Source organism: Stegostoma tigrinum, chromosome 5 (assembly GCF_030684315.1).
Source record: "Stegostoma tigrinum isolate sSteTig4 chromosome 5, sSteTig4.hap1, whole genome shotgun sequence".
In the NCBI taxonomy this organism is placed as follows: Eukaryota; Metazoa; Chordata; class Chondrichthyes; order Orectolobiformes; family Stegostomatidae; genus Stegostoma; species Stegostoma tigrinum.
This window is the reverse complement of record NC_081358.1, coordinates 128,052,380-128,069,259: the sequence shown is the minus strand read 5'-3', so window position 1 is coordinate 128,069,259 and position 16,880 is coordinate 128,052,380. Positions and strand designations below refer to the sequence as shown.

At 52.6% G+C, this 16,880-nt stretch overlaps 1 protein-coding gene across 5 annotated transcripts in view; it reads right to left on the bottom strand.

Annotated features, from left to right (window-relative positions):
- smarcd3a (SWI/SNF related, matrix associated, actin dependent regulator of chromatin, subfamily d, member 3a) overlaps positions 1-16,880 on the bottom strand; it is a 149,141-nt gene that overhangs the window by 13,762 nt on the left and 118,499 nt on the right. For all 5 annotated transcript variants that reach the window (XM_059646287.1, XM_059646284.1, XM_059646285.1 and 2 more), the window contains exons 5-11: positions 16,588-16,710; positions 14,864-14,959; positions 12,874-12,975; positions 10,908-11,069; positions 9,430-9,527; positions 6,355-6,490; positions 5,661-5,783 (exon numbers count right to left, since the gene is read on the bottom strand). In XM_059646287.1, coding sequence (XP_059502270.1) covers positions 5,661-5,783; positions 6,355-6,490; positions 9,430-9,527; positions 10,908-11,069; positions 12,874-12,975; positions 14,864-14,959; positions 16,588-16,710 — 840 coding nt within the window. The remainder of the gene's footprint in view (positions 1-5,660; positions 5,784-6,354; positions 6,491-9,429; positions 9,528-10,907; positions 11,070-12,873; positions 12,976-14,863; positions 14,960-16,587; positions 16,711-16,880) is intronic.

The window sequence follows — 16,880 nt, the reverse complement described above, 5'->3', positions numbered from 1 at the left end:
GACACGGGGAAAATGTGCAAACTCCACACAGACAGTCACTCCAAGGTTGGGATTGAATCCAGGTCCTTGGCGCTGTGAGGCTGCAGTGCTAACCACAGAGTCGCCCCAAGCTCAAGAAAATCAGAGAAAGGTTACAGCACAGAAAGACGCCAGTTGGGTCATTTTGACTACTCAATGAGTTAATCTCACCCACAGAATTCAAAATATTTCCTCTGCAGAAACTTCTCCAAATTGCCCTTTGAAAGCTCAACTAAACCTGCCTCCCCCACACTCTCAGACAGTACATCCCAGACCCTAACCCCTCGAGTGAACCTGCCTCCCCCCACAGTCTCAGACAGTACATTCCAGACCCTAACCCCTCGAGTGAACCTCCCTCCCCCACACTCTCAGACAGTACATTCCAGACCCTAACCCCTCGAGTGAACCTGCCTCCCCCCACACTCTCAGACTGTACATTCCAGACCCTAACCCCTCGAGTGAACCTGCCTCACCCACACTCTCAGACAGTACATTCCAGACCCTAGCCCCTCGAGTGAACCTGCCTCACCCACACTCAGACAGTATATTCCAGACCCTAACCCCATGGTGTTGGAACATGACTTTCCCTCCTGATGCCAATGGATCTTCTGCTAATTTTCTGAAATCCGCAACCACTTATTCTTGGTCCTTCCACCAATGAGAATAGTCTCTTCCTAATGATAAACCAAAAAGACTGTGGGTGCTGGAAATCAGGGACAAAACCTTTTGGAGAAACTCAGCAGGTCTGGCAGCATCCATGGAGAGGGAAACTGAGTGAAATTTAGAGGCCAGTGACCCTTCTTCGCAGCATCGCGAAGAATTGTCGAAGGGAATTTGTCTCAAGGTCACAGGACTCTAAATGTCTCCACAGACAATGCCAGACCTGCTGGGTTTGTCCAGTACTTTGTAGTGTTTCTGACCAGACCAGTAATATTTTTGAATATCTTTCCAATGGGACCAATCCCAACTTCTTCAAACATCGCCAAAGTGTCTCATTCCTGAAACCATACTTATAAATCACAGTGCACTCTCACCAGTACATTCACCTCTTTCCTGTAATGTGGCACCCACAAATGTACACAATACTCCAGCTGAGGTCTAACAAGTGTCTTACACAAGTTCAACATCAACTCCTCACTCTTGGACTCTATGCCTTATTCATAAAGTGGAGGACACTGTAGGCTTTATTAACTGCTCTCTCCACTGTCTTGCCACCTTCAATGTTCTGTGACATATGCCCAGCTCCTGCACCCTCTCTAAGCGTTGTCTGCTATATTTTCTATCGTCGATCCATGTCTATCCTTTCAAAGTGTTGAATTTTCCCTGCCACCTGTGTGTCCAATCGCTGAATTTTCCTTTCGATCTTGGCCACTGTCACTGACCCCTGATGAGTAAACCAGACTTCCAAATTTTACACCATCCACAACCTGAAATCATGTCCTGCATACCCAAGGTGCAGGGCATTTATACAGATCAGGATGTCCCACTCCTGAATCTTGGGAAACCCTGCTACATGCAAATAACCAACTGGTGCACAACTGCTCTGTGCGGTGCCACTCTGCCAACATTGTATCAGGGTATAGTTGCTGAGTCCTCAATTCCAGACCCTGTCATCCAGGCCAATGTTCACCACTACAAACACCTCATAGTGGGAGTGGCTCAACAATCTTTGGAACTCTCTTCCTCCAAACACCAGTGGAAGCTAAAAGTTTGAATCTTTTTAAGGTGAAGCTCAGCAGGTTCTCAATAAGTGGGGAGGGCAGGGAGGGGTGAAAGATACCAGGGTTCAGCAGGAAGGTGCAATAATCAGATCAGCCATGACCTTATGGAATGGGGGGGTGGTCAGGATTGAGTGACCTCCTCATGTTCCTAATCCATATGTTGTCTAACAGAATCAAAATGCTCAGGGATCTTAGTTTAAGTCCCACATGCTCCAGGGTGTGCAATAACATCTCTAAACAGGCTGATTAGAAAGAGAAAAGAATCAAAATACTCAACTGATTCAGTTAAACTCAAGTTAGCTGGAACAGATCAGTTCACGTTTTCCTGAGTTAATAGTTCACCAAGTTTTCCCAGCACTGAGATTAACCTGATTGCCTGGGGCTTACTGATCTTCAACAAGCCTGTAACCTTTAATTGTGTGGCTGTACCAAATCCAGCATCATTGAAAACAAATCTTCTCTTTCAAAATTTTTGCTCTCAGACTTGCCAGGACATCCCGCAAGAATACCAATTCAAGGGCAAAACATTGTTTCTACTGTACGATAGGGAGGTGCTGATTGGGTTGGCAAGTAGTCACTGATTTATTGACGTTTTGCAGTGAAGAATGCATCAGTTATGTGCTGACTGACAGTTAACTGCCGAGCTTTAACAGTCCAGGCCTTCCTGATATGATCGCTCCTCACTGTATATCATAAAAATTCACAAATGGCCCGAAGATGGTCACTCTTGGTCATGAAATGTGCCCAGTTAGCTCAGAGCAAGGGGAATGTTTCTGAAAACCTGGAGCAACAGGTGAAGCTAGCTGTTTCCTGCCACTAGAGATAGTGGGAACTGCAGATGCTGGAGAATCTGAGATAACAAGGTGTGGAGCTGGATGAACACAGCAGGCCCAGCAGCATGAAAGCTGACATTTCTGTTTCCTGCCACTAGAGATAGTAGGAGCTGCAGATGCTGGAGAATCTGAGATAACAAGGTGTGGAGCTGGATGAACACAGCAGGCCCAGCAGCATGAAAGCTGACATTTCTGTTTCCTGCCACTAGAGATAGTGGGAACTGCAGGTGCTGGAGAATCTGAGATAACAAGGTGTGGAGCTGGATGAACACAGCAGGCCCAGCAGCATGAAAGCTGACATTTCTGTTTCCTGCCACTAGAGATAGTAGGAGCTGCAGATGCTGGAGAATCTGAGATAACAAGGTGTGGAGCTGGATGAACACAGCAGGCCCAGCAGCATGAAAGCTGACATTTCTGTTTCCTGCCACTAGAGATAGTAGGAGCTGCAGATGCTGGAGAATCTGAGATAACAAGGTGTGGAGCTGGATGAACACAGCAGGCCCAGCAGCATGAAAGCTGACATTTCTGTTTCCTGCCACTAGAGATAGTAGGAACTGCAGGTGCTGGAGAATCTGAGATAACAAGGTGTGGAGCTGGATGAACACAGCAGGACAAGCAGCATGAAAGCTGACATTTCTGTTTCCTGCCACTACCCTGTAGCAGCAATTCTTGTGGTGCTCACCACTAACAGGATGCTGCCAAAGAGACGTTCTGTCTATCACACAAATGAGTCATGTGGTATTTGAATTTCAGTTCCACTGTGATGGCAGGATATTTAGGCTATAGATCTCAGTGACTGATGCACCCTGTCAAACAGGATGTCTCTTGACAGTTTGCAACAAGCAAGGCACTGACTGCACCCAATAAGCCCGCACTGGTAAAAATCACAACAGTGTCCAACATTGGATGTGATTCTGTAATTGAACAACATTGCTGGAAACTCGAACATGTGAATAAACACTATGACTGCCAATTTTTGGCTTGTCAGCCTGGCTCACAGTGGGCAGTACTTGCCTGTGCTGGAAGCTACATACATGAACAGATAGAGCCCTGGTCATTGCACAAAGGAAGAACATGTACCTGTTACAGTAACAAAACAGGTGACAGCCATTCACTGATTCATTTCTCAAGGCATTACCTTGGCCAATCAGTCAACCTGCCTGGCAGTTTATGGTCAGTCATCATTAACTGATGTATTCTCCACAGAAACTGTGGCAGTATAAACTTCAGAACTCTAATAATTGTAACTGGAAGAATAAACAAGGAGAAACTGTTACATATGAAAGGACCAGTGTAATACCTCTGTCTGCAATAAACACAAGGACAAACCTCTACAGGAACTGGAAGCAATGAGCCATGCCTGGGAGAAGAGGGAGCTGAAGCTAAATGAGTAAAACTGTTTTGATACCCGCTGACATGGACAAAAAACTGCCCTGATGAAGGACTAAAAGAGTTCATTGCAAGACAGCGTGGAGCTGGAGGAACACAGCAGGCCAGGCAGCATCAGGGGACCAGGAATAACACAATGTGGAGCTGGAGGAACACAGCAGGTCAGACAGCATCAGGGGAGCAGGAAAACTGTCATTTTGGGTCAGGACCCTTCTTCTGAAGAAGTTTTCTGAAGAAGGGTCTCAGCCCGAAACATCAGTTTTCCTGCTCCTCTGATGCTGCCCGGCCTCCTGTGTTCTTCCAGCTGTATACCTTGTTATCTCAGACTCTAGTACCTGCAATTCCCACTGTCTCTAACTGCAAGACAGACAAACAGATAGTGAAGGCCAAATGTAACAAGGAACAAAGGAGTTGCTTCTGATAAGGCAGCAAAGCTGCAACCTCTAGGGTTCCAGAGGTGCCATTAATAGTTTGGATGAAAGAATCTAAAAAGTCGTCAATGATATCATACTATAGACCTGAAGGATGAGAAATTACATAGGAATTTGACACCAGAACACTTCAGCAGCAGAGTTTTGAAGAACAGACTTTATTGGTCAGTGTATTGAGTACAGGAGTTGGGAAGTCATGTTGCATCTGTACTGGACACTCGTTAGGGCCACTTTTGGAATACTGCATGCGGATCTGGTCTCCTTGCTATAAAAAAGATGATGTGAAACTTGAAAGGATTCAGAAAAGATTTACAAGGATATTGCCAGAGTTGGAGGGTATGAGCTATAGGGAGAGGCTGACTAAGCTGGGGCTATTTTCCCTGCAGCATCAGAGGTTGAGGGGTGACATTATAGAGGTTTATAAAATCAGAAGTGGCGTGAATAGGGTGAATAGCCAAGGCCTTTTCCCTGGGGTGGGTGAGTCCCAAATTAGACGGCATAGGTTTAAGGTGAGAGGGGAAAGATTTAAAAGGGACCTGAGGGGCAATTTTTGCATGCAGATGGTGGTGCGGGTATGAAATGAGCTGCCAGAGGAAATGTTGGAAGCTGGAACAATATTTAATGGGTATCAGGATGTATATATGAATAGGCAGGGTTTAAGAGGGATATTGGGCCAAATAGGGCTAGACTAATTTAGGATATCTGGTCAGCACGGATGAGTTGGACTGAAGGGTCTGTTTCATGCTGTACATTTCTATGACCCTGTGACTCTATAACACCACTGCACAGGGACTGAATCTTGGACACTTCCTGAGACAGAGACTGTCAGTTGGAATTGTTGCTAAATTGCACTATTAATCAGGAAATAGCCATGCTCTTTGTGAGGATTAACCTGCTTACTTAAAGGGTCTTATTTTCGTTGCTACATGCAATAAAGTTTAAATCATTGTTTCAGAACTTCATTGTTTAAGATTTCTGAATGAATAACCAAATTAACAGTAACTTGTGGTGATTTATTCACAACAGAACATTCTCCCAGTCAGGGTTTGCTTGCCAACCAGCTGGAACAAATGTTGGTTTTCCTGTAGTTTTGGTATTCTTGTGATTTGTCCTGATGGCTGCAAGATGGACAGCTTCAGCAAGCTCCACACGGCAGGCCAATTCTAACCGTGTTCCCAGCCTCATGGCCCTCACTGTTTGAAGCTGGGCTCGAGATGAACTCTTCCCCCAGCTCTCCCTAATGAAAGGTTCAAGGTGAAGCTTCCTACCTTCAGGTCACGGCTCTGGGACCTCAGCCAGTCCTGAATGTAGCCCTCTGGGTCCTTGGAGAAACTTAGCATGAAGTCCCTCTGAATCTTCAGCTGGTTGATGGATTCGATCGTCTCGTGGATCTGACGATGATAAAGATACAGCTGTGAGAAGCAAAGCCGGCTAATGCAGCTCATTGGCTCAGAACACCGTGATGGCTCTCCGATCGAGCAGCTACTCATCTCCAATCATCACCTTCCCAATCCTTTTCATTCCTGGGATGGGGGAGACAGCGTGAGTATGTGAGCGATGAGTGTGAGCATGTGAGTGTGAGCGTGATGAGTGAGTGAGCACAGCGTGTGAGTGAGTGACAGCTCAGTGAGTGAGAGTGGGTGGTGAACGCAGTGTGTGAGTGAGTGGGAGTGTAAGGCAGGTGTGTGAAGGGGAGTGTCAGGCGTGTAGGAGCTCTGTGTGAAGACTGTGTTAGGGATCAGCTGTGTTCCCCTGTCACGGTGTCAGGATCAGTGTTCACACACAAAGAGTGAACTGGATCAGGATTACAAACAGAGATTACAAACACGACTCTGATCCGGTCTCAGTCACTGCACTGTTGGGGCTCAAAGTTACTGTCTGAGCAAGGGATGAGGAACGATGTCACCAGGAGCACAGCAGCCAGCTGATCCCAAATCCCAAAAGTTAAAAGAAATGGAATACCTTGTTATCGAGTGCAGCAATCTCCTGCTGATTGGCTGTAGAGAGTAGGAAACTGCTCATCTGACCTTTCAGAGGGTCATCGACCTCCACATCGATATCATAACAGGCTGTTTTCTTTTGATCGTTTGGATCCACACTGTACAACAGGCAGTGAGAGACAGTCAAAAACACAGAGCTGGGACATTCACTACTTCAGCTACACTGCATAGCTCAGTGTCAATGCCTACCTGGCCACGTGTGTGTGTGTGTGTGTGTGTGTGTGTGTGTGTCTGTGTGTGAGTGTGTGTGTGTGTGTGTGTGTGTGTTTGTGTGTGTGTGTTATTTGGGGTAGTTGGGGTGGGGGCATTGTTGGGGGGGGATGTTTCTTGGGGCTGGGTGTCATGAGGTTGGGATTTGTGAGGGGGTGGGGTGGGGTTGGGGGTGGGGCTTGTGAGGGAGTAGGAATGGGGGAGAGGTGGTGCCTCTAAGGGGGTGGGGTCCATGGTGGGGGCTGTAAGGGGGTGGAGCCCATGGTGGGGGTGTAAGGGGGTGGAGTCCATGGTGGGGGTGTAAGGGGGTGCAGTCCATGGTGGGGCCTGTAAGGGGGTGGAGTCCATGGTGGGGGTGTAAGGGGGTGGAGTCCATGGTGGGGGTGTAAGGGGGTGCAGTCCATGGTGGGGCCTGTAAGGGGGTGGAGTCCATGGTGGGCCTGTAAGGGGGTGGAGTCCATGGTGGGGCCTGTAAGGGGGTGGAGCCCATGGTGGGCCTGTAAGGGGGTGGAGTCCATGGTGGGCCTGTAAGGGGGTGGAGTCCATGGTGGGGCCTGTAAGGGGGTGCAGTCCATGGTGGGGGCTGTAAGGGGGTGGAGTCCATGGTGGGGCCTGTAAGGGGGTGGACTCCATGGTGGGGGTGTAAGGGGGTGCAGTCCATGGTGGGGGCTGTAAGGGGGTGGAGTCCATGGTGGGGCCTGTAAGGGGGTGGAGTCCATGGTGGGGGCTGTAAAGGGGTGCAGTCCATGGTGGGGTTGGTACAAGGGGGTGAGGCCCATGGGGTGTGTGTAAGGGGGTGGAGCCAATGGGGGTTGTAAAGGGATGAGGCCTGTGAGGGTGAGGGTGTAAGGGGGTGTGGTCCATGGGGGGGGTTGTAAGGGGGTGGAGCCTTGCGGTGGGGTATAAGGGGGTGCAGCCAATGAGGGGTGTAAGGGGACGAGGCCTGTGAGGGTGAGGGTGTAAGGGGGTGTGGCCCATGGTGGGGGTGTAAGGGGGTGGAGTCTACAGTGGGGGTGTAAGGGGGTGGAGTACATGGTGGGGCCTGTAAGGGGGTGGAGCCAATGGTGGGGGTGTAAGGGGGTGGAGCCAATGGTGGGGGTGTAAGGGGGTGGAGCCCATGGTGGGGGTGTAAGGGGGTGGAGCCCATGGTGGGGTCCATTGTGGGGCCTGTAGGGGGGTGGAGCCCATTGTGGGGCCAGTAAGGGGTTGGAGCCCATGGTGGGGTCCATTGTGGGGCCTGTAGGGGGGTGGAGCCCATGGTGGGGCTGTAAGGGGTTGGAGCCCATGGTGGGGTCCACTGTGGGGCCTGTAAGGGGGTGGAGCCCATGGTGGAGCCCATTGTGGGGCCAGTAAGGGGTTGGAGCCCATGGTGGGGTCCATTGTGGGGCCTGTAAGGGGGTGGAGCCAATGGTGGGGTCCATTGTGGGGCCTGTAAGGGGGTGGAGCCCATGGTGGGGTCCATTGTGGGGCCTGTAAGGGGTGGAGTCCATGGTGGGGTCCATTGTGGGGCCTGTAAGGGGGTGGAGCCCATGGTGGGGTCCATTGTGGGGCCTGTAAGGGGGTGGAGCCCATGGTGGGGGCTGTAAGGGAGTGGAGCCCATGGTTGGGGTTGTAAGGGGGTGGAGTCCATGGTGTGGCCTGTAAGGGGGTGGAATCCATGGTGGGGTTGGAATAAGGGGGTGATGCCTGTGAGGGTGAGGGTGTATGGGGGTGTGGCCCAAGGGGGTGGCTGTAAGGGGGTGGAGTCCATGGTGTGGCCTGTAAGGGTGTGGAGTCCATGGTGGGGACTGTAAGGGGGTGGAGTCCATGGTGGGGTTGGTATAAGGGGATGATGCCTGTGAGGGTGAGGGTGTATGGGGGTGTGGCCCAAGGGGGGGGTGTAAGGGGGTGGAGTCCATGGTAGGTCCTGTAAGGGGGTGGAGTCCATGGTGGGGTCTGTAAGGGGGTGGAGCCCATGGGGGCTGTAAGGGTGTGAGGCCCATGGCGGGGTGTAAAAGGTGAGGCCCATGGTGGGTGTGTAAGGGGGTGAGGCCCATGGTGGGTGTGTAAGGGGGTAAGGCCCCGGATGGGGTGTAAGGGGGTGGGGCCCATGCGGGGTGTAAGGGGGTGGGGCCCATGGGGGGGTGTGGGGGGGTGTAAGGGGGGTGGGGCCCATGGGGGGGGGGTGTAAGGGGGGTGGGGCCCATGGGAGGGTGTAAGAGGGTGGGGCTCATGGGGGGTGTAAGGGGGTGGGGCCCATGGGGGGGTGGGGCCTATGGTGGGGGTGTAAGGGGGTGAGGCACATGGGGGGGTGTAAGGGGGTGGGGCTCATGGGGGGGTGTATGGGGGTGGGGCCCATGGGGGGGTGTATGGGGGTGGGGCCCATGGGGGAGGTGTAAGGCGGTGGGGCACATGGTGGGGGGGTGTAAGGCGGTGGGGCACATGGTGGGGGGGTGTAAGCGGTGAGGCCCGTGCGGGGAGCCGGTGTAAGGGCGTGGAGCCCATGGTGGGGTTGAAACGGGGTGGGGCCTATGGTGGGGGCTGGAAGGGGGTGGAGCCCATGGTGGGGGCTGTATGGAGATGGAGCCCGTGGTGGGGGTTGAAAGGGGGTGGGGCCCATGGTGGGGGCTGTAAGGCGGTGGGGCCCATGGTTGGGGCTGTAAGGGGGTGGAGCCCATGGCGGGGTGTAAGATGGGGTCCATGGGGCGGTGCTATAAGGGGGTGAGGCCCATGTCGGGGTGTATAAGGTGGGGTCCATGGGGCGGTGCTGTAAGGGGGTGAGGCCTGTGAGGGTAGGGTTAGGACAGGGTCGGTGAGGGGTCTGCACGATTGGCTGGTTCTTTGGTACCTGATGAGGTGGTTGATGATGATTGGATCTGGAGGGAGCAGCAAGGTGGTCAGTCTCTGGGGGATCTCAGAGAACTTTAACCGGGGACCATCGAATATCTGTGAGGGTGAGAGAGAAACACAAGGTTATTGCAGGCACAGCCATCCCGCCACAGACAGAAAACACTCAGGGTTCGTGGCTGGCAACACATACCCACCCTCCCCCTTCCCAATCCCCCTTCCTCTATCCTGCTGCTCTGGCACATTCTGTGTTCCTTACTGTCAGTCAGGGCATTTATTTGGAAGAATCAGCTTGGATTTGTGAAGGAACAGTTTGTGTCTGAATGAGTTTTTTGAAGAGGTAACAGGAAAGCTGAAACAGGGTAATGCTGTTGATATGGTGTACATGGATTTTCAGGAGATGCTTGATACTGAACGACACTGTCTTATGAGGATGGTTGAGGTCATAATATTAAAGGAACAGTAGCAATGTGGATAGAAAATTGGCTGAATGATAGAAAACCAGAAGGAGCGATTAATGGATGTTTTTCAGGCTGGAGGAAGGTTTGCAGTAGAGCACCCCAAAGATGGTATTGGTATCTCTGCTTTTCCTGACATATAATAATGATTGAAATCTTTTCCTGATATATGATAATGATCTGGATCATGGTGTACAGGAGACAATTTCAAAGTTTGCGGATGACACCAGACTTGGCAGAATTATAATGTGAGGACTCCCAAAGGAAAGTGACAAATTGATGGAGTGGGCAAACAGGTGCCAGTTGAGGTTCAATGCAGAGAAGTGTGAAGTGATGCACTTTGGTAGGAATAACATTGAAAGACAATAAAAAATAGGAGGCGCAAGAGCAGAGGGAACTGGTTGTATATATGCACAGAACATTGAAGGTGGCAAGACAGTGGAGGGAGCAGTTAATAAAGCCTACAATGTCCTCCACTTTATGAATAAGGCATAGAGTCCAAGAGTGAGGAGTTGATGTTGAACTTGTATAAGACACTTGCTAGACCTCAGCTGGAGTATTGTGTACATTTGTGGGTGCCACATTACAGGAAAGATGTGAATGTACTGGTGAGAGTGCACTGTGATTTATAAGTATGGTTTCAGGAATGAGACACTGCAGTGGTGAGGACAGAAGTTGGGAGTGTTCCTGTTGAAGGGAAGGCTGAGAAGAGACTTGATAGAGGTTTTCAAAAACATGACCGGGCTGGACCAAGGAGGTGGGGAGAAGCTGGTCCCACACAGTAAGTGAATTAAGAACCAGAGTTCATAGACTTTTTGTAAAAGAAGGGAATGTGGGGTGAGAAAACCGTTTTCACTTGGTGAGTAATTTGGGTCTGAAATACACTCCGGGAAACATGGAGGAGGCTGGTTCAGCTGACGGCATTTGAGAGGGTCCTTGAATGGTTATGGGAGGAAGCAAGAGGTTGGGCATTTGCTCAGAGCCCTCTGCACTGTGATTACCCGTCAGCCCTGGCCTTTACCTGCTGGAAGTACTTGTCACAGCTGATGTACTCCTTGTCATGACAGTCCTGCAGTTTGTTGGTTTTGATGTACTGCCACAGAGCCTGGACAATGGCTGATCGAGTCTGAGTGTGAATTCCCAGTAAGCGAGCCAACCGAGGGTCCAACTTAAACTGGGGAGGCTGTAAGACACCCATCCCGAAACACACACACTGAGATTCCAACCTGGACCAGCCTCCCGTACAGACCAACCATCCACCCCCCCATCTGGTCCAGACCAACCACCCACCCCCATCTGGACCAGATCACCCACCACCCCCATCTGGACCAGACCACCCACCCCCCCACATCTGGTCCAGACCACCCACCACCCCCATCTGGACCAGATCACCCACCACCCCCATCTGGACCAGATCACCCACCCCCCTCATCTGGTCCAGATCACCCACCCCCCTCATCTGGTCCAGATCACCCACCCCCCCCCATCTGGTCCAGACCATCCACCCCGCCATCTGGTCCAGACCAACCACACCACCCCCATCTCATCCAGACCACCCACCCCCCCCCCCCATCTGGCCCAGACCACCTACCCCCCCCAACTGGACCAGACCACCCACACCCCCATCTGGACCAGACCACCCACGCCCTCATCTGGACCATCCACTCCCCCATCTGGACCATCCACTCCCCCATCTGGACCAGACCACCCAACATCTGGAACAGATCACCCACTGCCATCCAGCCCAGGCCCCCACCTGTCCACCCACCTCATCCGCGCCACCCAGACCATTTCACACAGTCCAGGCCACCCACCGTTCGGAACGGACAACCAACCTCCATTGGCCCAGCACTGACCACCCTTACCACATCAATCCAAACTCCCAGAACCTCCCATTGAGACCACTATCCCATCCTGTCCGACCCCAAACAGGTGACCAAGCCACAGGGTATGTCAACAGAAGGAAATGAATGAATTCCAAAATAAGCAACTCTCTCTCTCTCATGAAAATGTCAGAAGAATCCTTAAGGCAATTTGAATCCTCTCTCCCTAAGCACTTTGTGAGTCAACCCAGGAGGACTGCAGTGGTTCAAGAAGGCAGCTCACCCCCACCTTCCCCGGGGCAACTAGGGATGGGTAGGAAATGCTGGGCCCAGCCAGTGGTGCCCATGTCCCAGGAATGAATTTGTGTAAATAATGCTATGGGAGGGCAGGAATTTGCATGGCAACATTGATAGATTCAGGGAGAGGGTAAAAACTCTGGAGCTGGAGTTCCGAGTGGGGATATGTGCAGTCACCTGTTTTCAACTGAAGAAAGCAGAGCAGGGAAATTTCTAAACAATATGAGCCTGGAGGCCTGAGAGTTACAGAGAGACCAAATGTAGAATTGGGAAGTTAGGGGTTATAATTCCAACCAGTGGAGAGTTTGCTCCTGATGCCCATTGATTTCAGTTTTGCTCAGGCTGCTTGATGCCACACATGGTTGAATGCAGGCTTGCTTTCTTCTCCTCTGTTGCTTCCCTTTCTTCCTGTCACCTCTCCCCGACATTTATCTGCACCAATCACTCTCTGGTCCGTTAGTGTTTTGTCTGTCCAGTGCAATAGCTTTTTGAACCCACTCTCCATTCCTGTTGGTCTCTCACACTTTCTTTCTCACTTCAACTCAGTGTTTTGTGGCTCTCCCTCCCAAAGTTAACAACAAACCTCATATAAACTGTGTGTTTTCCAATTTATTATTCAAAAATATTGGATTTCCGGAACAAAGACAGGTTGTTCGGCCTCTCTGCCACCTTCTATCTACTCCCTATAAACCTGTTCCTGCCCTCCTCTTCATCACCTTCATCCCCATCTCCCTTTGTCCCTCAATTTCCAGGAGTGTTTATCCACCTTTCCCTTAAACCAGATCATTCCCCATGGGAGCTGCCAGCACACCTCCACTGCCACCCGTTGACCCTGCAAGCTGCCCCCATCGCTCTGACCACGCCCACCTGGTAGTCAAGCATGAGCAACAGTGTACAGCGGACGCTGACATCGCCCGGTCTCTTCACCTGGAAGCCATCGGTCTCCTGGGTGGTGGGGGTCCGGTGCCACTGCAGAAGAACCACACACACACATTCACCGCTTCAAATCTCCTGCTGCTTGTCCAGACCCTTCCCCACTGTCTCAGCGCTGGCATGTAAGAACGTGGGAAACTGTTGACTATGGGAGGCTTCACAGCTGAGTGTAGACATGAGTCTGATAGGTGCCCTGGTTCACCAGTAGCTATGTGGCTCAGTAGACAGATTGCGAACTGATGAGTGGGTATCGAGGAGGGTGGGTGGGGAGGAAGGGAGGGGTATGTTGCCTCTCTTCACACAGAAACAAACAGCAGGAGTAGGCCATTCGACCCTTTCAGCCTGCTCCCCCGTTCACTGTGATCTTGGCTGATCATCCAACTCAGTCCCAGGTTCCCACTTTATTCCCATCCCCCCGAACCCTTTTGCCTGAGAAACTGTATCAAACTTCTCGAAAACATTTAATGTTTTGGCCTCAACCACTTTCTGCGGCAGAGAATCCCACAAGCTGCCCCCCACTTTCTCCTCATCTCAGTCCTGCATGGCCAACCATGTATCCTTACTTTGTGACCCCCGTAACTCCCTGGTCACTGGGAATATCCTTCCTCTGTTTACCTGTCTTGTCCTGTGAGAATTAGACAGGTTTGTTTGGCATCTCTCCCTTCACTTTTCCAATCTCCAGGGAATACAGTGCAAATTGACCCAGCCTCCCTCTCTCGTGTGGTTTATCTGCAGGACGTTCCTGGCCAACGTGCAGCCTGAATCAACAACAGTCTCCCCTTGGCCGGCCTTTGGGTCCCCATGTTCCCAATCATTCCCACTCCCATGTTCCTCCTGTGACCTTGGTCCCAGGTATTAAACCTCAGGCTCCCTGGTCCTTCGGCCAAGATTGAGTAGAAACACGACACTCAAATGTCATCAAACAATCAGCTGAATTTACTTAGCACCCAAAGTATCTCAGGGTGCAGCACAGGGTAGTTACCAAACTGAATGTGGCCATGAGACAATGTCACATGAGGGAATAAGGAAGTTTCCTTTATTCATTCACCGCATTTACTGCCCCATCCCTAAATGTCCTGAGGGCAGTTAAGGGTCAACCACATTGCTATGGGTCTGGAGTCACATGTAGGCCAGACCAGTTAAGGGTGGCAGAGATAGTAGGAACTGCAGATGCTGGAGTCAGAGACAACACAGTGTGGAGCTAGAGGAACACAGCAGGCCAGGCAGCATCAGAGGAGCAGGAAAGCTGACGTTTTGGGTCTGGATTCTTCTTCAGAAAATGGGGGAGGGGGGAAGGCAGGTCAGGAATAAATAGAGAGGCGGGGTGGGGCTGGGGAAGGCAGGTGGGACGGTGATGGGTGAATGCAGGTAGGCAGTGGTGGGGATTGGTCAGTGAGATGGGAGGAGCGGACAGGTGGGAGAGAAGGTGGACAGGTTCTGTCAGGTCAAGGAGGAAGGATTGGTTGTGAGGGGGAGATAGTCATGGGATGAGGCCGGGGTGGGGAGGTTTTGAAACTGGTAAAGCCCACATTGAGATCATTGGGTTGTAAGCTCCCAAGGCGGGATAAGGCACTTTCTTCCCGAAAGGACATTAGTGAACCAGGTGGATTTTTGAGGACAGGCAGCAATGGTTCAATGGTATTCATTACATTCTTAATTGCAGATGTTTTATTAAATTGAAATTCCACCATCTGCCACGGCAGAATTCAAACTGGGTCCGCAGAATGTTACCCAGGTCCAGCGATAACACCACTAGGCCACTGCCTTCCCTACACACGCTGAAGAAGTTGTGTTTTTTGAAGGAAGTGGGAGTGAATGATGGCAGGGGGGGTGAGTGGGTGTGAAAGCTGAGGGTGTTAAATATCGGGTGTACTTGGGGGGGGGGGGTGGGGTGGGGGGGGGGGGGGGGGGCGAGTGCTGTTACCTCCACCAAGTGATTGTCCGGTCCATACAGATCCTTATCCAACTCAATAACCAGGCTCTTGAAAAACGATGAGAACTTCCTCTTTTGTTTTCCAGGCTGAATCATAAAGAATATTCAAAACAATCAGGTTCAAAAACTGCAAAGCTCACATTTCAAACAGCACAAAATAATCCCACTCAGGGAGTTAATTCCCAGTCTGATTCTGTCGGAGGGTCAGTGCTGAGGGAGCGGGCACTGTCGGAGGATCAGTGCTGAGGGAGCGCTGCACCATCGGAGGGTCAGTGCTGTGGGAGCGGGCACTGTCGGAGGGTCAGTGTTGAGGGAGCGGGCACTGTCAGAGGGTCAGCGCTGAGGGAGCGGGCGCTGTCGGAGGGTCAGTGCTGAGGGAGCGGGCACTGTCGGAGGGTCAGCGCTGAGGGAGCGGGCGCTGTCAGAGGGTCAGTGCTGAGGGAGCGGGCACTGTCAGAGGGTCAGTGCTGAGGGAGCGGGCACTGTCGGAGGGTCAGTGTTGAGGGAGCGGGCACTGTCGGAGGGTCAGCGCTGAGGGAGCGGGCGCTGTCGGAGGGTCAGTGCTGAGGGAGAGGGCACTGTCGGAGGGTCAGCGCTGAGGGAGCAGGCGCTGTCGGAGGGTCAGTGCTGAGGGAGCAGGCACTGTCAGAGGGTCAGTGCTGAGGGAGCGGGCACTGTCGGAGGGTCAGTGCTGAGGGAGCGGGCACTGTCGGAGGGTCGGTGCTGAGGGGGCGGGCACTGTCAGAGGGTCAGTGCTGTGGGAGCGGGCACTGTCGGAGGGTCAGTGCTGAGGGAGCGCCACGCTGTCGGAGGGTCGGTGCTGAGGGAGCGGTCACTGCCGGTGGGTCGGTGCTGAGGGAGCGGGCACTGTTGGAGGGTCATTGCTGAGGGAAATTTTAACTCTGTGAGGGCTTCTGTCACAGTTAATGCAGTGTCTGGGCGGAGTAGACATGAGTAAGAAGTGCTGAGCAGAGGTTAGGTAGGGATGGGGGGGAGAGGAGGAAATGGGGGGGGAGAGGAGGTGATCTGAGGGGTGAGGACGAGATAGGAGGGGAGAGGAAGGATTGGGAGACGAGGCAGTGAACGGAGGGGAGAGGAGGCAATGGGAGGGGAGACAAGGAGAGGAGTTAGTGATGGGAAGGGAGAGGAGGCGATGAGTGGGTAGAGAAACAATGGTAGGGGAGATAGGGATTGGGGTGGAAGAGGAGGCGATGGGAGGGGAGGTAGGGATAGGAGGGGAGAGGAGGCGATGGGAGGGGAGAGGAGGCGATGGGAGGGGAGGGTAGGCGATGGGTGGGGAGGGTAGGCGATGCGAGTGAAGGGAGGCGATGGGAGTGAAAGGAGGTGATGGGAGGGGAGAGGAGGCAATGGGAGGGAAGAGGAGGCGATGGGAGGGAAGAGGAGGCGATGGGAGGGGAGAGGAGGCGACGGGAGGAGAGAGGAGGCGACGGGAGGAGAGAGGAGGAGGTGAAGGGAGGGGAGGGGAGGCGATGGGATGGGAGAGGAGGTGATGGAGTGAAGGGAGGCAATGGAAGGGGAGGGTAGGCAATGGGAGGGGAGGGGAGGCAATGAGAGGGGTGAAGTCACGATGGGACGGGAGAGGAGGCGATGGGAGGGGAGAGGAGGCGATGGGTGGGTAGGGGAGGCGATGGGAGTGAAGGGAGGCGATGGGTGGGTAGGGGAGGTGATGGGAGTGAAGGGAGGCAGACACTCACATCCTCGAGGAGCTTTCCCTCGACACGGAGTTCCCAGGAGGCAATGCTACTGTCGGAGTCTTCAGTCTCACTCCGAGCCGGGTTGAAGGTGTTCGAGATGTAGAGCCGCAACTTCCGCTTTTGCTGCAAAACCAGGGCAGAGAGAGTACAGGGTGAGCGGTTACCAGCGGGAGGGGTTACCGGGGGAGCAGTTACAAGGGGGAGCGCTTACTGGGGGACCCGTTACCAGGAGGAGCGGTTACCAGGGGAATAGTGACCTGGGGAATGGTTACCGGGAGGAGCAGTTACTGGGG